The sequence below is a fragment of the Amblyomma maculatum genome, chromosome 2, assembly GCF_055883805.1.
Source record: "Amblyomma maculatum isolate TAMU_Amacu chromosome 2, ASM5588380v1, whole genome shotgun sequence".
Lineage (NCBI taxonomy): Eukaryota > Metazoa > Arthropoda > Arachnida > Ixodida > Ixodidae > Amblyomma > Amblyomma maculatum.
In genome coordinates, this window is record NC_139345.1 from 158,332,169 (window position 1) to 158,359,560 (window position 27,392).

At 46.5% G+C, this 27,392-nt stretch overlaps 1 protein-coding gene across 1 annotated transcript in view; it reads right to left on the reverse strand.

Moving 5' to 3' along the window:
• Positions 1-3,082: 3,082 nt before the first annotated feature.
• Positions 3,083-27,392, reverse strand: part of LOC146200266 (monocarboxylate transporter 12-like) — a 41,171-nt gene continuing 16,861 nt past the window's right edge. Inside the window, exons 4-7 of the mRNA XM_084592313.1 lie at positions 13,676-13,819; positions 8,783-9,063; positions 7,840-8,416; positions 3,083-3,219 (exon numbers count right to left, since the gene is read on the reverse strand). Of these exons, the coding sequence (XP_084448439.1) occupies positions 3,083-3,219; positions 7,840-8,416; positions 8,783-9,063; positions 13,676-13,819 (1,139 nt within the window). The remainder of the gene's footprint in view (positions 3,220-7,839; positions 8,417-8,782; positions 9,064-13,675; positions 13,820-27,392) is intronic.

Consider the following 27,392-nt stretch of genomic DNA (forward strand, 5'->3'; position numbering starts at 1 on the left):
TGGGACTGCCCAACACTTAAACCAACACGAATCCAGCACCTGAGCACAGCTGGCCTTTCAGCAACCAATCCTGCCTCATATGTCACTTGGACACAGGGACCTCATCATCGCTTACTTCTGGACTTCATAAATCAGCCAACCTTTTTTCATTCATTTAATCATTTATTCATCCTTCATCGCATACCCTACTGATACCCTGAGGCAATAAATATCGATTAAAAAATTGTCTGGGAACACGGCCATTTGTTTGATCAACTTCTCTTGAGGCAACGTTTTTCTTCTCGGCAATGAAAAAGCTACCTTCTAATCACTATTTAATGTCACATGGTCGTGCTATGTCCACACGGGTTCGTGTTGTATGCGCGTTCTCACTGACAACTGGATTTGTACTAGAGGTTAAGTAGATCCAGGGATGTAATCGGCGTCCGATACAGGCATATTAGGTCATGAGTGCTAGCCGACTTCCTGGCCAAAATGGCACGCGGCCGACCATGGGCCGCCAAATGCCCGAGCAACCATTGCCAAACAGGTCGGCGTTCAGTCGGGGTTACAAGCTCGGGCTATGGGTGCTGGTAGACCTTTGCCCAACCTAGTACATGACCGACCAGAGGCCGCACAATGGCCAAGCTACCATGACCGAATATGTCGGCGTTCAGTCGGGTACCCGAACTTGGGCCTTGGTTGATGGCCGGCTCCCGCCCTACCTGGTACATGGCCAACCATGGGCCGTCATTCGGCCGAGCACCGTATTTCGGCCAGGTCGGCTGCCGACCAGCTGCTGATAATCGGCCTTAGATCGGCAGTCGGTCAATGCTGTCTGGTACACGGTAGGATTAATCGGAATCTCCTCCTGTAGCCATGGTCTGTTTGAAGATAATAATATTTGGTCACAGACTTCAGTAAAATAATTATCATTGGTAGGTGGACAATGCCTTTTTCTTGGAATGTCTTGTTTGTCTTAAAATATGCTCAATTTCAGCTTTTAGCGTAAGCGCTTCGCACGTCTTTCCATCGCCAACAGGGGAAAAACACTCCGTAGTTCTCAAAACTACATTGATTCGTTATGCAGAATACTTATTCACTGTAAATCATCAAACGCAAAATTTTGTTAAGTTTTGCAATGTAAATATCTGACTCATATCACCCGCACGTGTACGTACCAAAATAAAAGAAGGCTTTTCTTTAGAGGTACGAAAATCACAGTATTGAACCACGCAGCTGCAATGCCCAATATGCTTTGATGAGTGTTGCCAACGCTGCTTAGCTTGTGGAGAGAGAGAAATCGAATTAGAAGGCGCGCACACGTTCAGCCTGTAATAGAAGTCATCGAACGCAGTTTGTCTTCCTTCTGTAGTTAAGCACCAATTTTTGTTGGAAACTTAATTGCCTAAGTAACAGGTTTTCATTTTCTTATAAGCCAAGACCTTGCTTAGCAGATTCTGATTTTTCTCGAAAATATTGCCATACATCTTTAGCTTAATCATTATTCCACTCTTTCCTATGCTTCTACTCTAGTTCTAGATTTGAATGCTCATGTGTTTGATGCATAAATTTCTTTTTGCGAACAGTTTTTTTGTCGCGAGCTCAATGTGAATTGTTGTATCGAAAATAGCACGATCTTATCAAATTAGCTTGCCTAAAACCCAATCACAACAATATGAATACTGTTGCACAAGCACAGCTTATTTTATTTCTCAAAAAGGAAAGAGTTTATGCCTAGAGCCCTGTGACTGGCACTTTTCCTGCAAAACCTTCAATTTAGGCCCCGAGGTCCCCAATATCTTCGCAGAACCGTAAGGCAGTCTAGCGGCCACCCGCCCGTTTCTAAATCAAAACTGAACTGCTATTGATAGGTATTTCCTTCTCTGTGTTTTTACTACCGGACGCATGCGGAAGGCATCGCAGAATCCTTGTCCCAAGATTCACCTCTCCTTTATTCACTGTTGTAACCTCTTAACACCTGTCTTCATGGTTATAAACTATGGTTGTGATCAGCATTAGTGTGTGTGCTTCCTCTGGCTTTAGCTGTGATCTCAGCATGTTCTTCTACACATTGTATTTATTCTGTACCTTTGGCTACTTGTGTTAGTGTATGTCACTGTGTTATTCTATTTCGACTTAATATTGCTGTTGATCCCAAGAAATAATGCTTATTAAAGTATGTATGTTCCCTTTCCTGCTTTGACCGTTTACGCTGCACAGTATTATGTAAATAAATAAATAAACAAACAGAACTCTAATGAGTTATTAATGGCTATTTTATTCGTCAGTTTGTTCTGCAATGTGAAAGTATATGGCCAACATTAAGTATCGCTATGTATCCCGGCCTACACATATGATATCAAATGCGTTATCTTCAGCTCCTTCATGCTTTCATAAATGTTTCACAGTGTTTCGGTCATGTGATATGACATAAACGTACACAGGATAGTCAGATGTAAACAGGTGCTGGTTGAAGAGCCATCATTTTATGACTCCCTTACCACCAGATGTCCAACCCCCATGCATTGCATTTTTATTTCATGAAGATAAAACGTCTAATCTTGCTTAAGAGCGTACCGACCAACCCAAAGTTGGTGAGCCTTTTAATACCTATACTGCACCAGGCTATATTTGTTTTCTGATTAAGAATATCGATTCATTAATTTAGCGACGAATTCTTTAACATCAATATTTCTTGTGAACGATAGTGTCCATAAGTATGATCCAAGCCTGCAGCGGTCCTGAAATGCTAGTAAGATGTAAACCGATTAGCGATTTTCTTATACTCTAAATGCAGTACACGAAGTAAGTCTGGACATAATGCTATCTGACGACTACAGGTACAATTATTCACAGTACAGACTCTTGAAAGGCGCATATACTGCTCTAGACGTTTATTACTTGCTTGCGATGAAGCTTCGATCATTGTACCAAAACTTGAGCAGATACGAACAATGCCAAACTTTTACTCAAAATGCCTCCCAGAGCTTCCACAGCTTTTTATAAATGAGGGAGTTTGCGTATTCTCAAGGACTATGACTTTTCTGCTTATCAAAACATCAATAACCTGATTAGTACGCATCTTTGTGAATGTCATTATCTATTTTTCCTTTTTTACAACACTGTCATTTCTTTCTAACGACGGCAGCAAGAGCACCAACAACGCAGCAAGGGCAGCCAGTGCACCGACAAGACGAACCAAGTTGTCGTACGAGCCCATGGTGTCCCTGAAGAACCCTGCGATTGAAAGGGAGAGTTCGTGTTACCATTGGACTTTTTTTTTCAGTGCGTTTATATCCATACCAAAATTAATTTGAAAGTCGACATGCGCTTATCTAGAGCGATGCTGTGAGCACTAAAACACTACGTTGTTGATTCCGTCTGCCACAACTCATAGAACGAAACAAAAATGGAAGTACCATGGGACAGGACTCGTAGAATTTCTCTGAGCAATCTTTTTTTTCTGCAAGTGCAAAAATTAGTACACAGCGGAAAATGTGGAGCATTTACTCCCAGAGTTAACCTTTGGTCCTCCTCTTCTTGTTGATGTAGTCTTGCACCGTCAGGTCCTCGCGCTGGAGAAGCGGTTCGTTTGGCGTGCGACACGTTGCAGAGGAGATGACACAGATGGGCAGACTTCTTGTCAGAAAGGAATAACTGAACAATTTATTTACACACTATTTACATTACGGCCGGTGTGTTCGCTACCATCAAAGGCAAACTAGAACGCCAGGCTACAATGCGTCCGCAACAACACACTGTCCTGCCTGGCCGACGACACGATTTTAGTTCCGATGCCTGGGCGCAGCCATCTTAGTTTGATGGTGGCGCCCCGTACGAGCCAAGCTGGAAAAGTCCGCTCCGGCTCCTCTTGACGCCATCTACGGCTGTGCTGTGCTTGTTGATGCTGCGATGCGGCAGTGTAAAAGTGCTGCTTCGCGCTGTTCGTGAAAGCTATCCGACACCTTAGTGCTATATTGTGGTTTCTTTGAGCGCGCCAGCAAACTGTATGCCATCCGTTTGGCGTGACGGCAGCAATTGGAAACAGCACTATCAGCCGGAGCGACAGCGAAGGATTGTGCTTCGCTTCCGCAGGCCGAACTCGTCAGAGTTAACTGTGAGGATGCATCTCTTCTATCTTTCACGATACATCTATTTTCATTTATATTTTATAATCGCAATGGTATCTGTACGCACAAACACAAAGCGAATGAACTGTACGGGCAGCTATCGAACGTGAAATACAAATACTACGAAAGATGTTTTCCAGTCATCGCCGCATTTATTTATCGTGAAGTGCGACCCATTTCGAGCTGACCTGCTTCAACAATGTGTACTTTCAAGCTAAACCACGGTTCAAGAACAGCACATAAAAGAAGTAGTGCCTAAAGTACCATCCGTCAACGTTTTCTTTAGAGTCTTGGCGACGCAGCAACATCGTATCTTTGTCCCGTCGTAGCAGCATCGTTTGCACGACGTATTGTTCAGCAAAACGTCGAAAAAGTGCGTTCAGCTGCACCACTAACGAACACGACAAATTCGCAGCCCATACAGTAGCGCTTACGAAAAAGGTGCTGCCCGCTGGCACGGCAGACGACGGCACTCTCGCCGAGCACTATTCCCTAGTCGTCGCTAAGCCTAAATTGTTTCGCATCGAAGGCACATATCCGACGGCGCTCTGTAATTGCTCAGCGCTGGAGTGAATGTTGTCTCATGGAACTGCCTTATTACCGATCCCATTGTATAAGTAAAAGAAATATGTAAATTTCGTTGACGCTTCAGCAGCGGAGGTAGCGTGCAGACGATGAGCCGCGCGCCGCACCAGCGGCAATGTGTTGCGAAACTTGTTTGTATTGCAATTATCAATAACCCGATATGGGTCAGATATCAGCAAGCAATTTTTTTTTTCCTTTTTTTGCTGTTGGCTTATTGTTTAAGTGAAGGGCAGATTTTAGCACGCTCTTCTGGCGCTGGCGGAAAAGATCCTCCGTATCGTTGGCGCGGACGGCTTGTGGGAGGCACGGCCTGCCCGGCGTGCACGTGTGCACGCCGGGCACGTACGGCGAAGGAAGCAAAATGGGCATCAAACTCGCAAGTCAGTCATTGGTACTAAGTCTATCTGACTTACACAAAACGTTCACAGGCGAATTAAACCAGAATGGAGATGAAAGCGGTGAAGCAGAAGCATATCACAGTAGCACTCGGACTGTCGATGCATGCTTCCCGCATACGATCACGGCAATCATCTTACGATTTCTTTGGTTGTTTGTGCAGTCCATGATCACGCATTGCTGTCCCGATGACATTACCACTAAAATGGACGCTGAAAAGGTTTTTAGGCCTCTCAAACAACAATATACCGAGGTACAAGGCTGTTCTGCTATGCAAGAAGCGTGCGGATGTAAAGCCCACTTGGTACTGGCAATAATGGACCGGCGCAAGGAATCTGGTTAGAGAGTAGTTTCCTTCTCTCCTGCTTGCTCTCGGTAAAACAGTCTATACTACTAGCGGTTCCTCGGAGCGCGGTTAGCGCATGGCCTAACCCGGTCCGAACCTCTCTTTCCTACTCTCCACCGAGAGTCCCTGTCCAAAGTCTCTCTTCTAAGTCTCCTTGGTGTCAAAAAAACAACCTTAAGTCAACTCCCACAGCATTTCAGTGTCCAATAGGGAGCGCATTTTACAGGGGCCAATCAATGAGTTATTTTCAAGTTCTAAATAGCCAATGGCACGCTGCGAGTCAACTTACAGGCACAGCATGCATTCCACTCTCCCAAGAGCAATAAAATAATATAAACACACTCAAACGCAGAAGCCACCAGCTGTGCTCACTGTAAGATTACACACAGTGCCTGCGCTCAGCTGGCCATCGGAAGGAGGCGACCAAAAAAAAATGAAAGGAACAATTAAGCGTCCCCTTTGGGCGCGTCGGCTCCTGCGCCTGTTCGGCCCGTAGCCTTCCCCATGCTACACTCTCCGACCGTCCCAGGCGGCTTCTCCAGAAGGACCAAAAACGCAGCGTGCGGACAAACCGCGGGGAGCGCGACACACCGACCACTTCCCACAACTCGCGCCTCCTTCCAAGATCTTTCCTGCGGTTGGTTTTACTTCCCAGTCTGGCGGTCTTCTGCAATGAGCATTTGCCCCAAAGTTTTGCGACGGCCGAACAATTATGGTGGGGGCGACTCGAAGAGCCGTTTAGAAAAAAAATGGCTGAGGCTTAGCTTGGTTAAGCCTGGTCAGATGCGAAGCATATTGATTGCTAAACTCGGCTTTCCATGGTTACACTTGGCTAAACTTTTCTTTCCTTGGTTTGGAATGCACAATGTTTTCCCATCGCATAAAACTAGGTAATAGCATGACTCGTTCATCTCTAATCTAACTGTGTTACCGACACGCACAACGAACATGTCGTCCCCCAGGCCAACGATACTCGATTGCCACTACGCGAATATGTACGCAAAGCAAAAGCTCTTAGAACACCGACGCGCACGGCGTGCAACCGCAGCCGACGGCGCGAGCTGGACCCCCGTCTCTCCTCTGTCGTGACGTCAGCGTATCACGTGGTGTGACGTCACCATACCACGTGGTCCGCAAGGCGTGCAACCGCAGCCGACGGCGCGAGCTGGTCCCCCGTCTCTCCTCTGTCGTAACGTCACCATACCACGTGGTCCGCATGGCGTGCAACCGCAGCCGATGGCGCGAGCTGGACCCCCGTCTCTCCTCTGTCGTGACGTCAGCGTATCACGTGGTGTGACGTAGCATTCCACATTCTTTGCACGGCGTGTAACCGTCACGAAGGGCTGTGGTTTACCTCTAGCAATATGCTTCGCATAAAAAGATCTAAAGACGCCGACCAAAGCTACACCCGGTTATGCCGATGTGCGTGGCCTACCCAGCCTGATAGCCCGCAAACCTAACTGCCAGTATGTGCAGTATGTGCTTTCTTATTTATCGACGACGCTTGATGTGGTCTCGGAATGTGAAGTCTGGCATCCAACACCGCTGTTCGAACATCAGTCTCCAGCAATAAGGAGCAAGAAAACGCGTGGCAAGTCAGCTCCTTATGAAATTTATAGACGGCACTGGGTCTGTGTGGCCGTATTCTGAACGGCTCTGGTAGCAGAACTGTTGATAGTAATTTTTACAAATCAATCAGCCCTTAACTTGTGATTTTTTTAATTTAATACAGCACGCTCAATAAATGCCATGAAACAGAAAACGGCCGGTATTTTCTTTGAACCATCAAAGCTGCAGAAAAAAAGGACACACACTAATATCACCTGTCACATGATGCAATATCCGCTTTTATCCTGTTCCGAGCAATGTTGTTAGAACATTGATTTCGAGTGCTCTACACCACCGTGTGTGAACTGCTCCAAATTTTGTATTTATGAAAAACCTTGCAACAAAAAAAAATTGGTACAAGTACATCTTCCGGCGCATTTCTCGTTTTGTTTTTCTTCTACGTTTATTCGGCCTACAGTAGCTAATTTTCGTTCCTAAGTCGCATTGTCGCTGCAATTTCACGATTTCACTCATACCTATATGATAGGCCCCGAAAGTGGGTACACCGCCGATAAAATTCCATGAAAAGGTTTCACTGGACCCAGAAGTTAGTATGAGTATTTGCCAGGGAATCGCATCCATTATTTTAAATGCATTCTCCTTATAAAAAGAATGGGCTAACCTAACAACGATCGAAGTCTTAGGATAACGGAAAGGAAACACAAACACGTTTTGTTTCACAATTGACAGTTCGTACAAAACGCCCATGAACCATCGTATATATAGTTTAAATATAAGGCTGCCTAGCTTGAAGCTCTGTGACCATGAAATGCGCAGTAGATGTACGCTTACCTGTTATGGACGGTGTGGCGAGAAGCAGAGGACCGGTAATGAGCCCGGACATTCCCCATGTTACGGGTACTCGGCTTGCGCCGAGGCAGTCAGCAACGAGCACCGGTGAAAAAGACACTGTCGCCGCTAAAAGGAAGGACGCCGTTATCCAAGCCAGCATGAACTGCGTCAAACCACGCGCGAACGTCGTGACGATCAGAGCAGCCGACAGGAGGGCGAAGGTGAGCGCAGCGAGCACACTCCGCTTGAGGTAACCTCGGTCAGCGAGGAACGGTATTGCTACGTGTCCGAGAATAAGATCGGTCGCCGCAGAGTAAGTGCCGATTAGCTCAGCGTGGGCAATTGGTACCCCTTTGTCCAGGGCATAGTCGACACTTATTGAACGGTTTACTATTGCCCAGTAATTCATCACCATGTTCTGAAAGACAAGTATGTAGAACCTCGGGTCGCCCAAGAGCGTCTGTACTTTGCTGCAGCATGACTTTGCACGATTTCTTTGACTAAGCTCACAAATTGAATGTGCGTCCGTGTGGATGTTTTTATCCCCATTTGATTTGCTGACGGGAAACGAACTTGCCTGTGAAAGAGAGGGGTTTTCTTGACATGGATCACCGCACCGCAATGCCCGTTCCGCGTTTAAGGTGTCAGTGCTCTGAAATCTAAGGTCCGCGTCAGAGCATTCTGTACCCACAGCTGAGGAATGGTAGTTGGCCTCGAAGCAAACACTGTCATCTTTAGTTTGACCACCGCTATTCTCGTAAAAATAGGCCTTGTTATTCAAAGAATCTTCGGCAATATCACCGTGTGAAAGCATGCTCAGGCTAACTACATTTAAGAACTGACGTTTTCCGCTGGTGCAGTCTCCAGAAAGTTCGACTTTCTTGCACACTGATACATTCAACTTGCAGCCACCTGTCATCGACCGCGAATGAGGCGAGTTCACCACTTTGTTATCGCAGTGAGCCGAATCAGCACCTCTACGCCTGAGCTTTGGTCGTCGAAGCAACAGCATGAAAGCAGTCACGTTCATGAGAAGCGCTCCACAAATCAGCAGAGCTCCTCTGAACCCGTAGTGGGCGTTCAGCTTGGACACCACAGAAGGAAATATCAGGACGCAGAGCGTGCGTCCTGAGTCCTTGACTCCCATCGCCACTCCACGGTTCTTCCGGTAGAAGATTCCTATAGTAACAGCCATTGTATTGTCCAGGACACCATGGCCGAAACCTGCAGAAGCGGCGAATAATTAAGGATGAAGGCAATTCTGCGTTCAACTAAACAATTAGAGTTGATCATATCACGCCTCAGCCCGCAATTGGGTCCTGTCCCTCCGTATTTACTGCCCCGACTACTTCCTCTCGTCGCTGGTTACAGTTGGGCGCTTTCATGCGCAGGCTGCATACCGAGCAAATCCATTAAAAGTCTGTGTAGTTCACTTCCGCAGATAGTTTTGAACTTAATTCTGCTAATAAGCAAATTGAACACATATTTTCTCAGAGCACTGGAATCTACAGCCTGGAAAGCGCAGCCATTAACAGGCGGCGTGCACGCAGTCGTCGCCTTGAGCGTAGTACCACCTTCAAAATCGTTGCTTAGCACACACTATAGTAAGACGCTGCAGGATACCCTTTTCATGTCGCGTACAGGTGGCAAGCCGAATCCTATTATAATGCGGCATATTTAGCGCCGACACCTCCTGTTCTGGATGTTCCCGTCGATCGCTCTATAGGCAATGAATGCACACGTCTCAGCCAACACATTTCACGGAAAAAGGTCGCCTGCATTTGTCATGCTGCTTAATTCGGGAAAATATGCTACGGCAGTGTTGCCTTTCCGTTCTAACAAATGCTCAAGCTAGATTCACATCATAATTGGAGCCACAAACGCACGTCGTGTTGTAAGTAATCACACTTGAGCTTTGTAGTGGTTGGACACCTAGCCATGCATGTAAGAGTGGAAACGGTAATAGGTTATTGGACATGAAGCGCACTAAAGACCAAGGACCGGAAGAACAATGACACTAGACGAGCGCTAGCTTACAACTACAGCTTTCTTCATGAGGCCTGGGTACATGGAGAAGGAGGCATGACACGTGGATATGAAGGTGAAATTAAAATAAACAACCTGTCTGCCTTAGTTCTGGTATCCACTCTTGATCGCTGTTTTACAATGAGAACGTTTACCAACTCGTCTAACTCAACGTTCCAGTAAGCTTTCACATTGTTTCATATTGTTGTCTAGATAAACAAGCCAATTAAACTTTTCTTTTAGCTTGTTCGTCTAGATGTTTTTATGACGATTTTAAAATGAGTGCGGCCGACTGCAGCGGGCTTTCTCAATTCGGCAACCAACGAGCACGATTTCTTATATTGCAGCAGCCAAGTTGCTTACTTCTCTGCGGGCAATATATTTATAGTGGCTGCACACCGACCATAATTCTGCATAAAGAAACAAAATTACAGTAAACAAAGGGGTTAGGCAAGGAGAGACGATCTCTCCAGTGCTATTCATAGCTTGCTTAGAGGAAGTATTCAGTGACTTGGAATGGGAGCAGTTGGGATAAGAGTGCATGAATATTACCTCAATAACCTGCGATTCGCGGCATTGCATTGATAAGTAACTCAGGGGATGAACTGCAAAGAATGACTGATGATCTATACAAAAAAGCAGGAAATTATGCCTGAAACTCAATTGTAGACAACCAAGTTAATGTTGAGTATACTCGGGAATGAACAGCAGTTTTGCGATGGGTAGCCAAGCACTGGAAATTGTAGGTGAACAGTCTACTTAGGACAGGTAACCGCAGATCCTGATCACGAAAGGGAAATAAATAGGCGAATGAAATTTTAGTGGAAATTAGGAAGACGACATGAGCAGGGATTGTAGTGCAAAGAGAAGACAGCCGTTGCTCATTTAGGCTAACAAATTAGATTCCAAGGGAATGAAAGCGCAGCAGGGGCGGCAAGAAGTTACGTGCGCGAGTGAGGTCAAGAATTTCACAGGGGTCAATGGATGCAGCTAGCACAGGACAGGGATAATTGAAGAGATATGGGAGAGGCCTTTGCTCTGCAGTGGGTATAGTCGACTAATGTTGATGATTACCATCATTTCACACCAAAATGTGGTTGCTGATATCCTATGGCTGCAGTTCACCACCAACCAGTCGCTAGCAGCTAGTCAAACAGAACATTAGGAATACCAGGATCTTCCTCGCCCCCTGTCACCTACAAAATCATTAGAACACGGAATTGTCATAACTGATGACATCCTGAACCACGTGAATATGACTACAGGTGCTCAAACCGCTGTAATGCTATCAAAGGTGTATGAGGCTGTACTGGAAGTGGTTCGTGATGGTGGAGACCATAAGTATAACACCCTTATTCCTTCATCCAAATTGAATGAACGATACTGGTAACCAAATCTCGCTGCCTATTACCTCGCTGCGTCACCGCGTGCCATATCTGCCAAAACAACAACCGCGCCGTGTGTCTGGTGCAGAGATTGACTACTCGGTTGCACACATTGCAGCAAGCAGTGCTCTTGTCGAAAGAAGAAATCAAACTTTAATTTCCCCTCTTCGGAAGCTGCATCCAAATGACTTAACTTCTTGGACCAGCAAACTCAAAGAAACTGCATGCCATCAACTCAAGCAACAACGCAAGCAGCCACTTCTCCCCATTTGTACTACAATACGGCTACTTTCTTAAACTCCGATATCAAGGTCACCATCCTGCCACAGACAAGATGCTTCAAGACCACGTTCTGATGTTGCTATAGAACGTAACTATCATAACAGGAAATGCTGAGGAAGCACATGTGAAACAAAGGCCGTGGTAGATATATAGTGCCGGTAAGATGGCTCCAAAATTTAAAAATGATTTACTAGACTACCAATCAGAAGACTCCCGAAGACTCCTCAACGCTTGACGGTTGTAATTTTCCTGTTGATGGTGACAATTGCTTGTCTCCTCCAGTAGTGTCTGCTGATCTGGAAACCCTTGCTCCTGAAGTATCTTCATCGACATCACGCCGTCAACGTCGGCCACATTAGTAATTGAAAGATTACTCCAGCTCCCAGTGAACGCTATTGTCCACTTCTTTCCGAGACTGAAGGGACTTGGTCTAGCGAAGAGATGGGCAAAAGGGTCGAATGTGGGTGAAGGACTCACTCCTTCCGCCACCTACCCGTCAGGGGACCCCTACGAAGCAAATTTAGTGGCCAAACCTAGACTGCGTGTGCGAGTGCGAGGGAGAGATGCACGCGCTGCTGCAGCGCAAAGACATTCCCTCGTGTAGCAGGCCGCCATGCCTAAATAAAGTGTTTGATCTATACAACGCCATACGCCTCGCCAAACATGGCGTAGCCTTCCACAGCCTAAAGCCCACGCCTACGCCCTCAACACCACTGTGAATAATAACTTTGCACCCATCCGTATCACAAACATATATTCTCGTTCGCAAAATCCTCAGTGAAAAAAATTCTGCTGGCGTTCCATGATGTGTGGACAGCAAAGCATCTCGGGTTTACACGCGTGTTGCGCCATATCCAATAAAACTATCACCGGCCACGGTTAAACGCAGACGTTGCACATTACGTCAAATCGCGCCATAAGTGTCGGCGAAGTTGGACGCTGCCAGCCAGACCAGCTGGAATGCTGAGCGTCATGCCACACTCGAACGATCCCTTTCAGCAAACTGGAATGATTCTGCTCGGTCCCTCCCCAGTTTCATCAACGACCAACAAGTGGGTCAACGTGCCCACCGACTACCTTATCTACAACACTGAAACGAAACATCTACCAAATAGTGCTGCACTAGAAAACGCAAAACACTTTATCGAGCAAATCTTGTTACTTCATGGCGCACCAGAATTTCTCAATAATAACAGAGGCGCAGCGTTTACGAGGAGGCGTTCTATACGATGATGCGACGCGGACTACAAATTGGGGATCAAGTCCTGTTCGGGTGTTGATTGGCGTCACGGACTAAGTGAAAACTTGTTACACGGGTACTTCGGCCCATATAAAGCCATTTGCCGCGTCAGACAACTGGGCAACGAAGTCATTCCGGATGGTGAGACAGTATCCCAGTGGCGCCACACGTGCCCAGAATTGTGCATTTTGTACGCCTTAAGCCCCATTTCGAGTGCTAAATGGTACTTGATGTCTGCACCTTTAATACTTATGTTTACTTTGTTTATTTTGGGAGTATCAAGGCGCTGTTTTTTTTTTTTAACGGGGAGTAGTGCCGCGAACCGTCGTAATCTATTTCTTGCTGCCAAGAACAGTTGGCATGCAGTTCTACTCTGTCTGTACGTGCAGAACGACCTTGTGCTTTTCACGCTCAGTGCCGCCGAGTCGCGGCTCTATCCCTTTGTAACTCAAGATGCGCCGTGAATTATCTGGAATAATTATAGCCAAGCGCGACCGCTTCCACATTGTTCCAGACTGTTCTGTTTCATTTGGCCAGCTTATCTAAAAGTTCCTACGCCGACTTAAAACTGAGCGCTTCCGAATGCAGCTTGTTTTTGTAGTTCCATGACCAACAAGTGCGCCTACTTCTGTCACAGCAGCCGAATTGCCTATATCTTCACAGGCTCAAGTCAGCCCACTAAAAAGTCGCTTTCAGTGCTACGCGCCTGTCTGTTGTTGCTTATGGCATTGTCATCACAACAGGGCAGTATATACAGCCTAGTTTCATCTCGTACTCGATGGTTTTCTTGGATATATCTTGCACCCATAAGTGGCCACAAGGGCCGTCAATACGTCACACTGCTCCTCGTGACATAATCTTCTATGAAAGAGGAATAAAGTAACCTGTGAATGTTTATTCTTACCGTGCAAGGCTCCCAAGCACAGTGCCATGGGTTCTATGTGAGTAACAAAGGATGATGCTATGACACCAACCCATAGAAAAACGCTTCCGAGCAGTGAAATCTGAAACACAGTCAGGAAGCGCTGCAAAAGCATCACGACGAGACCTGAAAGAAAAAAAAACAATACGTTACATGTTGAGCATGTAGTTAGCAGCGAAAAAGAAGTTAATGATCCTTCTGGAACATAAAATTGGTGTTGATATTTACATTAGCACAACGCAGCATGTTCACATCACATGTTCGCATCACTCAGTCTAAATTGTGAAATGTTGCAGTGGCGAAAGCTTCAAAAAGAAATAATATTGCCCCTAGATGAAGCAATCAATATGGTTTCCTACAGATCATCTCCACAAAGATAGATCCGAAAACTTCTCTTTTTGTACACTTGGCCTACGAGGGAAGCAGCAATCGATTTTCAGTGTAGCTCTAAGCACTCCAACAGGGCACAGCCGAAAAGAAAGCGAATATATGTTTAAACTTTGAGTTGGTTCGGTTTGGGAGGTTTAACGTCTCAGAGCAACTCAGGCTATGAGAGACGGCGTAGTGGAGGACTCCAGAAATTTAGACCACCTGGGGTTCTTTAATGTGCACTGACATCACACAGCCCAAGGCCGCCTTGTTTTCACCTCCACCGAGAAGCGGCCGCCGAGAGCGGGATTCGACCCCTCATCCTTGGGAACAGTAGCCGAGGGTCGTAACCTATGCGCCACCCCGGTGGGCAAATTTTGAGTTCTGTCGCTGTTAACATGTACTAACTAGTTGGTGCCTTACGTAGAGGTTCTCTTTATGAGTCCTCTGCAGGTAGCGGGTAGCGGAATTGAAAGTAAGGGCAACTGTTACAATATTAGCCTGCAAGAAAAGGTGATAGACGAGGATTAGGCAACCGCTAATCTTTTAAGAGAGCTTTAAAGAGCTAGCAGTACAGCTTCGCTATGCGCCGTGGATTAGGAATGCCACTATAGGGTTATCTTCCAGCAAGAATTATTTGAAAGAGATCTTTAGAAGGAGAGTTAATTGCAATCAAAATGCAAAATTCTACGCATTCGTGCCTTTCTTTCCACATTTCTTATACTCGCAAAGTCTGGCACTAATCCACCGGCCCGGCCACCGAAGCGTTAGCCTTCGATCTAGTGCGTTTTCAAGTTTCATGTATCGCCACACGTATAACTTCCCCTTTGTGGTGACTGGTGTGGCCAGGTGCAGCGGCACCCGTCGTCCCCTCCATTCATGCTGTTTTTCGGTGCACTAGAGACATTACTGGCTTTTACATATCGCGTACTGTCATTATACATCATGTCTCCGACACGTGCTGGAGGTGTCTGGGCTCATCTCTCCATATACCGATTTTGTGAGCGTTGCTATCGCATCCCGACACTGTTTTTCGATGTGAGATCTATGGAGTGCTACGGCATTTGTGCTGTCCATCAACGCCCAAGCATCGTTTATGGACCACAGTCAAAAATTTTACACCAAGTGCATCAAGACGTCAGCATGCGCGGCTACAGTTTATCGGTCAGCCAGCAGTGGGGAAGAAAGCGTTCACGTTTGTGCATGGCCCTTCTCTGCAGATGTCTGTAATTTCATCTGGTTCGGATTTTCCAGAAATACTGCATCTGTGCAAAGGTGCGTTACTAAAGCTACTGCTCTACTTTTTCCGACACCGGCGATAAGTGAAGAATTATAATACTATCACTATTAGTTGGACATGGTAATCACAGCATTTTCTGGAAATATTTTAGTAGCTAAGGCTGGTATTTTGCGGGATGCTTGCGCTCAGAAGCGCGTATTTGTCGCAGTAAGCCACTATGAAGAATTGTGCATAATCTAGGCACAATATAATATAATATAGATTTGGATATCTTGCGTTTATAGTTAGGTCACACAGAGAAATGTACCCATCTTTATCATAAGAACTGTTTTATAGCACAGATCTACGGAAACAGCATCCCGGCCGCTTGATTGCTGGATTTAACACTTTAAAGCAACATATGAGCTATGAGTGCTGTTGGGTTGCTACAACTTTTGGACACCTGGCTTTCTTTATTCTATGGTTTATTGTAGCAGCTGTTAAAAAGACTTGGCCTTGATGAGTTAACCACTATGTGGTTTTTCATTTTATTCCAGGAGGTTCAAAGTGCGGGGCTTGTACAGCAACACTAGATGCTGCCTGCTGCATTTACAGCGACCATCCGCTACTTTATTGCTGACATTCAATAAACACAAATGGTCATTTTACAACTCCAACCATACGTCCATGTTCTAGAGGCTTTCCACACCCCCGCTACTTCAGCAGCTGTACCTACTGGCAAGTCATGTGAAAAATCAACATTAGAAAAATGTACTTGTTTTCTGCTGCTCTCCTACTTGACCCCCTAGCGCGCGGTGTAGCTACGCTCTGCTGCTGTGACGATAGACTGCCATTGCTTTCTACTGCTGCCCTACTTGACCTAACATTTCGTGGTGTAGCCACGGTCTGGTGCTGTGATGATGGATTGTTGTTCCTTTCTGCTGCTGTCTTGCTTGACCTCCCACCCTCAGATGCAACTATACTCTGGTACTGTGATGATAGATTAGATTTTTGTTGCCTTCGGCTGCTGTCCTGTTTGACCTGCAACCCTCTGATGTAACTCTACTCTGGTGCTGTGATGATAGATTAGATTTTTGTTGCTTTTGGTTCTTGTCCTGCTTGACCTACTACCCTCTGATGTAGCTATTCTCTAGTGTTGTGATGATAGATAGTTGTTTTTTTCTGCTGGTGTCCTACTTGACCGACCACCCTCTGATGTAGCTATGATTTGATGCGATTACGATATGTTGTTCCTTTCTACTGCTTTTCTGCTCGGCCTACCTACCACCCTTTCATGTAGCTATGCACTGGTGCTGTGACGATAGATTGTTCTTCCTTTCTGCTGCGTTCCTGCTTGACCTGCCATCCACGGATGTAGCTGCGCTGTAGTGCTGTAACGATAGATTAAATTGTTGTTCCTTTCCGCTGCAGTCCTGGTCGACCTGCCACCCTGTTAAGCCGCTATGCTTCAGTAGCTGTGACGATAGATGAAAACTCCAGAGACACCAAGAGTAAAAACTTCTAGGGGGGACTTTGGATCACTGAGCTGCCATGAGGCGAAAGCCTCTATCGCGCTGTGGTCCGAAATCCTCCACCTCTTCGCTCTGGTTTCACTCCCAAGTTCGCGATGAAGCGATAGCGTAAGCTGCCAACCAACAAATAAAGCCCCGCTTTAACCGAGCTGTATGAACGTGCCTGCGTGACCTAGGGATAAAGTAAATGCAAGGGTCTTGGCAGGCTGATTCTCAAATCACTCTCCCATATGAATGGAGAGCCCGAGTTGGCAGCTCCTGCCGAACGTAATGTCAGGAAGCCATACGTCAAGTTACTGCTCGGCCATGTGAGCTGCCAGGTACCCCCTCCCACGTAACGGAAGCGTTAAGGACGGACGGACAGACAGACGGACACGATCCGTGAGCATGAGCCATTAATGGCCATCGCCTTAATACTTATTTATTTACAGTACCTTCAGGGTAAAAACACATTATAGAGGAGAGGGGCGAACAAAATTATTAAAGAAATAGCAAATCAAAAAGGCGTAGAACAACAGCAAAAGTACCATTTGAAAGAATCATGGCAAACGTACCAAACTAAAAGTATGAAACTTTGTATGAACTAATAGATCGAAAGAAAACGCAAAACCTGAACGAGCAATGATAAAAACAAATTGATAAAAAGGGCAGGTAAATGGGGCCCAGTACAACAGGAATGTGAACAGCAATGACGTCATTCAGGAGCAGTTTACCGAGTTATTTAACGAATTTTTAAAAAGGGCGGGCTCTTTAATATTAACTAGTGATGCAGGCAAATTATTCCGTTCAGATGAAGTATTTGGCGAAAGTAACCATTTTGCAAGATGAAATGCGAACTTTGTGCTGGTGATCATGGCAAGCAGAAAGAAATGAAGATGGATGAATCTAAGATGATCGGAGTGTCGCGTTGTGAAAATAAATTTTGGGAAAGCGAAAAATGCGCGCTATCTTCCTACGGATTACGGTTGAGTGTTTAGAGCTGCTTTCATTTCTGTGTCACTGGCAATGCTGTTGGCGAGTATGAAACCGACTCATTGATTTTGTTAGCTTCTAATGCTTCAGTTAATGTAGTGTGATGTGGGTCCCATATTGATGAAGGTTATTCTAACTGTGGTCAAACAAATGTTTTGTAAAGTTTCCTTTTTAGCGAAGATGGTTCTAGGAAAACATTACGCTTCAGGTAACCTAGAGTTTTATTGGCTTTGGATGTGATGACTTCTATGTGTGGTTTTCGGGACATTGTGTTAGTAATGTGAAAACCAATGTAGCGGTATGAGTTTACGGATTATAAAGTAAAATTGTTTCGTACGTATGTTGAACAAGGAGTGTTAAAGCGGGAAATAAGCATTGATTAACATTTTTTTAATGTTAAGTTCTATTTGCCATGTACAGCACCAGTTAATCACATAATTCAGATCAGCTTGAAGCCGACTAGTTTCTGTTGTGTTAGGGCCTTTGGTCATTTTGCGGTGTATCACGCAATTATCTGCAAACGAACATAAATGGGAAGCAATTTCATCGGGTAAGTCGTTTATGTAGATTAAGAACAAGAGAGGGCCTAGAACTGATCCTTGAGGCACCCCAGATTTGAGGATTCAAGAGGATTTTCAGTGTCGTTAGCAGCAACGAATTGAATGCGGTTAGAAAGGAATCGATACACTCATATACAGTTGTATCAATGTTAAGGCATCGGAGCTTATGTAGTAGACGACTGTGGTTAACCTCGTCAAATGCTTTATAAAAATCTAGACAGATGCAGTCAATTAGGAAACCTGAGCGAAAAAAAATAAAGCTGGAAATGCACAGATTATTTACATGACCTACAATCTGCAAACCTTCTGGCCATCTTACAGGCCCTCACCTCGATTACTGCAACGTGACACCTGCCAACCAAGCTGTAGGAAATTCGCCCCCCGAAAAGGAGTGTGGTAGCGTGTAGAAAGGAAACTATCCCATAACTTCTCCGCATTGTTGGCTGTACAAGACAAAAGGAGAGAAGGTGATTTTAAGATATGATTCCGGACACTCACATTTAATTAAACGGTCCATCGCCAACGCAAGTATAATTCAGAGCATCAGGAATTCATATGTACATAAGGTAGAGCAAGGACTTAGCCAACATGTTGCAAGGTTGAAAGTCGGCGGGTAACCGAATATCCGCCTGGTCTCGATTTCTAAAAAAATTCTAAAAACATTGACGGCAAAAAAATATAAGAAAAAAATTATCCTGAGGGTTCCAAGATGATCACGCGTCCGACTGTCATCCCGCACGTGCACGGACTATCGCACGATCTCAAAAAGATTGCGGCCAGGCACGATGCTCCTGTAGTGTTCACGGCACCCAAAACGCTATCGGGGTTGCGCGCGAAAATAAAAAGACTTGATAAGACACCCAAACTGTGTTGCACCACCAACCATGAGATGAAATACGTCAAAAGCGATACCGGCGTGGTTTATTTCATTCTCCTCTCATCCGGAACGAAGTATGTCGGCCAAACGGGCCGTTGCATAAACAAAAGGCTAAGTGAGCATGCCTACAATTGCAAATCCATCGCGAATACAGGAAAGCTGGATACGCATTATCAGCACTGCAAATGCCAGCCTCAGTTTGAAAAAACCGCTGTAATTTCGCATTTTGATACAACGTCAGCTATGTATTGCTGTCGTTGTCTGCGAAAGACGTTGATCTGCTTAAGCTATCGCGATGAGTGTGTCTAGCTGTATGCCTTTGATGTCTACGATGATTGTTTTCCTCAGGTTTACTCGTGTTTTATGTTTGTCTGATGACGATCACGTTTTTTGTGTATAAAATGACTTCCGTTTCTTCCACTAAAACCAGTTGTTAGTTCGCGCTCCGTGGTGTTGTGTTTATTGTCGTTCTAGGTGTTAGCGCGGTGAACCACTATGAAAACTAGAGCCCAAAAACCACCACACACAGACATAATAAAAACACACAACACAAGCGCTCTGTGTTGTGTGTCGTTATTCTGCCTATGTGTGGTTGTTGTTTTTTTGCGCTCTAACTTTATAATGTAGAATATGCACCAACTCGCCCAGTAAGACGTTTTAATAATATGGTGATTAGAACTAACCAAGACCACCAGTTTGAGAGACACATTGAGCACAATCTGAATGTGGCTTAATAACGCGTGGTTTGCCACTATTCATGCCAAACTCAACAAGCAAAAGCCGCTTCACGGAAACTGCGACACAAGTACGCGCGCGGGGAATACACCTACTCTCCCCGTACTATACTGTATAAACTAGGCTGCCAACCCGCCCCCTGACACAGCACTGCAGGCAGTCGGCGCTCTCCACTTAACAAAAACTTTTTCCTGGAAGCTGCTTAATGCCAGCGCCATCCAGAACATTTTATGGATCAGTGATGTTATAGGGAAGCCTGCATATTTCAACCATTTTTGACGTGGAGTCCTGTAATCGCCAAATGTATGGGTTTGAAGATATGAAATTTTGTACCACTGCCTGCTCTCACGCCATACCTCTAATTTCTTCTGGTTCCATTCCCACGCAGGCCACCCATGGTAGGCACCAGGGATAGCGTGCCGTTGCCGCTCTCTGAAACAGAGTCGACTCTGACGGCGCTGATTACGCTATCGGGATCGCTCTGCGTGTGTGTGCTCAGCGCCATGACGCAGTCCATTCTCATTACAAAACTTATCCAAGGTTCATCCATGATAGGGCAACTTATAAAGGCACAGACTGTTTCATCAAAACTAATTTCACAGCCAGTCTCGAAAGAGGCTGATCTGTAGCTCTCGCACCTCTCATCTCACCAACAGGGATATGTAATATTCTCTGTCGTCATCGGTGACAAGGTATTTTTATATGCATAACATAACGGTGGTAGAGCTTATGTGCTAGCTATATATTAGCGCACATCCAAATACAGCAATGTTTGCTTATTTTGACACCAATAGCCATGAGTATACGACTCTATTATTGTGCTAGCACTTCACTTTTTCGAGCTATATAACTCCCTTCGTAGAAGTACATCCAATAATTATCACGAATGAGTAAAATATTCGGTTAGCGTTCAATTATAAGCTCTATCACTATTCATATACATTTGAGCTTGGCTAAAACTACTTGCCTTCTGGTCGAATATTTAGAGTAATCCCCTAAGGTAGATTTGTAATAAGCGTAGATAATATATTTGTTGGTAGCTTGCACCCAAGCCTGCGCTTGGGTGCATGTCAAAGAGTAATTGCTCCCTTATTACTACTTGCATCCTATGCAGGTTTTAAGAGGTGCTGAAACGCAACCTAATCGAGAAGGCGTCGAAATTAGTAGGCAGCCGCCTGAGGAGTAGGCAGTTACCTGCTTTGCTAATATCGACTCTGACTAAAGAATAATCTACAAAATTTATCGAATGATGGCTGGAACGTCCCACGCTGGCGGGTCAGTGGTATAGGAGAACAGAACAAACATCGTACGTTGTTTCGTCTTGCGCAATGCTGAAATCCTGCCCCGGCAGCAAATATCTAAGTCCATTCTTTAACCAATTGTCAGAGCATCCGTGCGCGCAAAAAGCGTGCTGTTTAAGCGGTGTGGCTTGGTATCATTACCCAAAGATAATTACATCTAACTTAAAATTCGCCATTCATTTGTTGTATTCAAACGCCCGTAGAAATGCATTTGCAAGCAGGCACTGCAGACGACCGATCTTGCGACAACCTGAATAACAAACTTTTACATGGCCCCGAGGTCGATTGCTGATCCCGGTCTATATAAACAGATGGCGCATAAGCCGACATAACAAAGAAAATTTCAGGATGCCGCAGCTGGCCGCATCGTCTCGAGCTGGCTCGTTTCATTATCTGGATCATGACCCTGACATGCAAACTGGAGCAGCTTGAACACTTACTGTTACCGTTTACCCTCAGGGGCGATGCACGTTGCGGAAAAGTGGTGGCCAACATTTTTTCGTATTTGGATCACGCTGCTCAACCGCTAGCTGTGTATGCGAACTACACTCCGTTGGTGCTCAGGAGAGCAGCAGCGGAAATTCAGCGATGGCGAGAGCTATCCCGTCATTAAAAAATTTAAAAGCTCTGCTCTCCCAATCAAATGGCACTCGTACACGTTTGTTGAGCACCCGCCTACACCAAGAAAGAGGAGTTCTTTTTTTTTTTTTTTTCATGGATACAAAGTGCTTGAGGATGAGAAAGTATATGCTGGGTTTCAGTCTCAAAAAGTCGGGTCACTAATTATAAGACATTAGCACCATTTTGGACACCCTTGGCCCTACAGAGATAGAGATTTAGATTTCATACGAAATACTCGTCGAGCTAGCCGCCCGGCTTAAACATGCAGCCCTGCATCTAATCGATGAAAAGATGGAAAGTATTGTCGATAACTTCGGTAAAATTGTGACGCTACACAGCTTGGATTCCGTAAAAAACTGTCCCTCGTCACGAAGTTTAATGAAACCGTTCATTACTGACGCCAAAGCGTTAAAGGAAAGTTGAAACGGTTTTCAAATTGCATGAACAAATTGCATGAAGTGCAGTGGTTAGAAGGAAGGGGCCTTATTCATCATTTGTTTAAATTTTTGCAGAATTCTGCCTATAGACAAGCCGGAATTGCTTGTGTGAAAGAAGGCCAGGTCGAGACGCCAAAGTCGTGACGGCAAGGCAAGGTACGCCGTGTTAGCGTTTTAATCTGATGGTGAACCCAGGCGCGTGGTGAAGCCGAAGCCGCGGGAAGAAGACGATGGTATGTACAAAAGAAAGAAGAAGAATATGGTATGTACAAATGAAAGAGGATCCGTGGAAGGCTCACACAATCTTCCCTGGGAGTCGGAAGCGGCCAGCCTGGCCGCCCCTAACCAACCGATGCACCGCGACGCACGAACGGCTTCAAGCGGGGGACATGAACAATTTCAGTTCCACGGTGGCGTCGATCGGCTGGGGGATCAACAGGTGTGACTTGGTAGTTCACGGGGGAAGTTTGGTTTATGACCTTGTAGGGACCAAGATAGCCAAACTGAAATTTATCACTAAGGCCAGGGGCGCGCAGTGGTGTGTAAAGCAGGACTTCGTCACCGGGACGAAAAGAGACCGCACGATGCGTAGAATCGTAGCGACTCTTGCGGTCTTCCTGGCACGCTTCTGTGTTGAGGCGGGCAAGATGACGGCATCTGGCCACACGGGATAAGAACTGGGCTGGTACTGATGAGGAGTAGTCGGGCGTAGAGAAGAAGGAAGTGCCGAGCACTGTAGTGGGTGGACGGCCAAAAAAGAGGGAAAACGGAGAGTAACCGGTAGTCCGCTGTACTGCTGTATTATAGGCGAATGTGACGAATGGTAGAATTTCGGTGATCCGGTGTGATGTACATGGATATCATATCGAATAGAGTGCGATGAAATCGCTCAGTCAGACCGTTAGTCTGGGGATGGTAGCTTGAGGTTGTCTTATGAAGAGTGGATGACACATGAAGAACTTCGGCAACGACTGTCGATAAGAAGGCCGTCCCGCGGTCACTTAGAAGCACCCGAGGAGCGCCATGACGCAGGACAATTGATCGCAAAAAAAATTAGCTACCTCTTCGGCGGAACCAGTCGGTACAGGGGCTGTCTCATCGTAGCGTGTAAGGTGGTCGACAGCTGTTATAATCCAATGGTTACCCCCATCGGAGAGAGGTAGGGGACGATATAAGTCGATGCCGACTACGTCGAATGGCGTGGCGGGACATGGAAGAGGCTGTAGGAGGCCAGCGGGCGAAGAAGTGGGCCGCTTGCGACGTTGGCACAGATGGCAGGAAACGACGTATTTAGCTACGGTATAAGATAGGCCAGGCCAAAAGAATCGTCTTTTCACGCGGTCATATGTTTTGTCAAAACCAAGGTGACCTGCAGTAGCGTCATCGTGGAAAGCCGCCAGTATACGTGGGCGAAGCGCACGCGGCACGACTGAGAGCTAACGAGTTCCATCAGGGCAATACACGTAGCGGCGTAGTATGCCATCTTCGAGTTTGAAATTGCGAAGCTGTCGGCGAAGCCTAGCATTGGGCGGGTTCGAAGCGCTGATAAGGCGGTCGATGATGGGCCGGCAGTAGGCATCAGCTAATTGCTGCGAGCGGAGTGCATGTTTGGGCTCAGAATCGTCAAAAGAAACTGTTGTGATATGCGTCGGGGGAAGAGATGGTCGGCTGTGGTCAGAGGTGGAAATGCGTTGCGAAGAAAAACAGCAGGCTGATTCCGTAAGTGGGCAGCGAGAAAGAGCGTCGGCGTCTTGGTGTTGGCGACCCGATTTATAAACGGAGTCGAAATGTTTCCCTGTCAAATTTTTCAGTGAAGACAACCAGGAAAGAGCATGGTGATCGGTCACAACTGTGAAATGCCGACCATAGAGGTAGGGGCGAAACTTTTTAACAGCCCAGACGACGGCAAGACATTCCTGCTCGGTAATGGTGTATAGTTTTTCTCAGCTGGAGTCAAGGTCCGACTAGCGAAGGCAATGACTTTCTCACGCGAAGTTGCATCGCGCTGCAGAAGGACAGCGCCAAGACCGTGACCACTGGCATCAGTGTGCAGGATGGTAAGAGCGCTGTCGCTGAAGTGGCCAAGAACAGGATCTGATGTGAGGGCGTGCTTTAGGACGGTAAAAGCAGTGTTGCACTGTTCAGTCCACACGAAAGAGCTGCGCGCTTTAAGTAGTTCATGAAGTGGCGCAGCAATGGTTGCAAAACGCCTTATGAAACGCCGGAAATATGACGCCAGGCCGAGGAAACTGCGCAAATCTACAGTCCGTTGCGGACGAGGAAAGTTCAAGACCGCGCTGATTTTATCTGCGTCTGGACGAATGCCGTCACGGCTAACCAGATGTCCCAATATTTTAATTTCCTTCTGTGCAAAGTGGCACATCTTGATGTTGAGCTGAAGGCCCGCTGAAGAAAGACACGTCAGGACTTTATTCAGGCGCGTGAGATGGTCGATAAAATTTGCCGAAAAGATAACAATGTCGTCCAAGTAACATAAGCAGGTTCTCTATTTTAGGCCACGAAGTACCGTATCAATCATCCTTTCAAATGTCGCTGGTGCGTTACACAGGCCCAAGGGCATAACATTAAAGCTGAAGGATGTAGAGGGACGTCATTTACTCCACAAAGTTCAGGTCCATCATATGGTGTCATTACTTTCCGCAAACGGTGGCACAAATCAGCGCGAATAACAGAAATTGCAGCCCCTGTGTCAATCAAAGCTTCGACCGGTAATCCTTCAGCTAACACGGAAACCATATTGTACGGGCGATGAGGACTTTTGGTAATTTCGCAGAGTGCAGTTTCACCTCCGGAAACTGCATCCCTTAGTTTTCCGAATGACGGGCAGGAACAGTTGTTGCTGGTCGAAGTGAAGAAACAGAGCGGCGGTATGGGGAAAGGGACCGGCGTCGGGATACATGGGCGCCACTTGGTTCAGACGAGGATACCGGTGGTGGAGAGGATCGACGAGGTGGGCTGGGAATAAGTCGTCGCTGATAATATGAGGGTACATCACTTTCGAAGGCATCGTAACCACGCCGCTCGTTCTGAATGCGTCGACGACAGAAGCGGGATATATGTCCTCTGATACCACAGTAGTAGCACACTGGGCGAGAGGGGCGCAAAGGTGCGTAATAGGGTGGCGTAGGCTGAGCCGTCGTCATGGCGTTGATGTGGTTGTAGGGCGGTGCTTGTCGTGGGGGGGGGGGGGGGGGAGGAGGGGGGGGGGACAAAAGGAGGAGGGGATGCAGCAACGTGAGCATAAGTCGGCGCTGTACGAGATGCAGGAGGGTCAGGTGCGACAGGGTAGGTGATAGTTGCCAGTTCTTTAATGATGGTGCGGAGGCTGGCGTCATTAGAAGAAGAGTGATCACACCCATGCCGGCAGAAAGGGCTCAAGGCTTGGAGCTCCTCGCGGATTATCGCTCGAATTAGGGCTCGTAGATCGAAGTCAGTAGAGGGCGGGCCAGTAAAGGAGCCGGGCTGCAATCGGGAGGACTGCAGCTGTTCGAGGCGTTGACAGGTCGTAATAATGGAATCAACACTTCATGGATTCTGGGCACGTAGGATGTTATAAGCCACAGAATTGACTCCTTTCATGACATGGTGCACGCGTTCAAATTCAGGCATGGTGGGAAAGTGAAAGTATGGCCTCTATGTAAGACGCATATACGACTCATCGGAACCTTGAAGACGGGAAGAGAGCTTGTTACTCGCGATCTCAGTCCGAATTGCCCGGTCGGCGAAGTATTGGCGGAACTGCTCTTTGAAGGTGGGCCAGTTAGTGGTGTGGGGCTCGCGGTTGATAAACCAATTCCTGGCGACCTCAATAAGGTAGAAGGAAACGCGTTGAGGAAGTTTAAAGCGTCATCCCACCGGTTGTAGGCACTGCAGCGTTCATAAGTGTCAAGCCAGTCATCCACGTCCTCGTCGCGACGACCGGCGAACAGCGGCGGGTCGCGTTGTCGTGTGGGCACAGTGGGAAGCGGCGGTGTAGCCGAGGTAGAGGGTCCGGCCAGGTCGGGACTGCTCTCGGTTGACATAACGATGGTGGTTGTTGCCAAACGGCGACCGGAACGTAGCTCCAGCGAGAGGCAGGGCACAAGGCAGCAAGGGGATCAAATTTCACCTCCACCACTTGTGAAAGAAGGCCAGGTCGAGACGCCAAAGTCGTGACGGCAAGGTAAGGTACGCCGTGTCAGCGTTTTAATCTGATGGTGAACCCAGGCGCGTGCTGAAGCCGGCGCAGCGGGACAAAAGAAAGAAGATTATGGTATGTACAAATGAAAGAAGACCCGTGGAAGGCTCACACTTGTTAGAAAAAGTGCCGCGGGCACGCTCTTTTCGCTGCCGGGAGCGGCGGAAGCGGGGCGCCGAATTTAGGGAACAGGCGGATGTGACGTCAATCTTGGAATGCTGGCCGGCAAAGCCGATGGCGTGATTTGCACTGTTGGTCCGCTCCATCCAGAGCTTTGGAGATTAACGGCTCAGCACAATCTGCTGCTGGTGACGTCTTTCTCCAGTTCGGTCATTCTGTTCTAAAGATTTCGCGTGTTCAAAGGTTCCACGAGGTCGACCAGCAGACACGCAGCTATATATTGCAGAGCAGCGCGCCCCGCGCTTCGACACTTTCCGACAGTGCGCCTCCTTTGCCGAGTTGTAAAGTAAACGTGTTCAATGTTCGAAAAGCATTTCCCTCGTGCCATTAAAATAAAGTTAGAGAGTCTCTTATTAAATATTTTTTAAGAGGAAAACGGCGAAAGCCTGCCCATACTCTCCTATCATTTGCCTGTCATCATTTGCCTCTTCCTCTTTCCGTAGTCGTGCGGAATCATGCTAATTAACACTCATAACTAAACACATTTACTCAGTTCCAGTCAGTTGCGGCCATTACTAGTCATCGTCTGATATATTGGTCGTTCTGTAATCATCATCATTTTGTTAGTCATCACCATCATTCAATAACTCTATTGATAACTATCGTTTAACTTGTATTCATTACCATCACCGTCAATAGTTTTTATCCCCATTTTCCTCCTCAGACATCTCTTATTAGCAAGTGACACATCCCCGCAC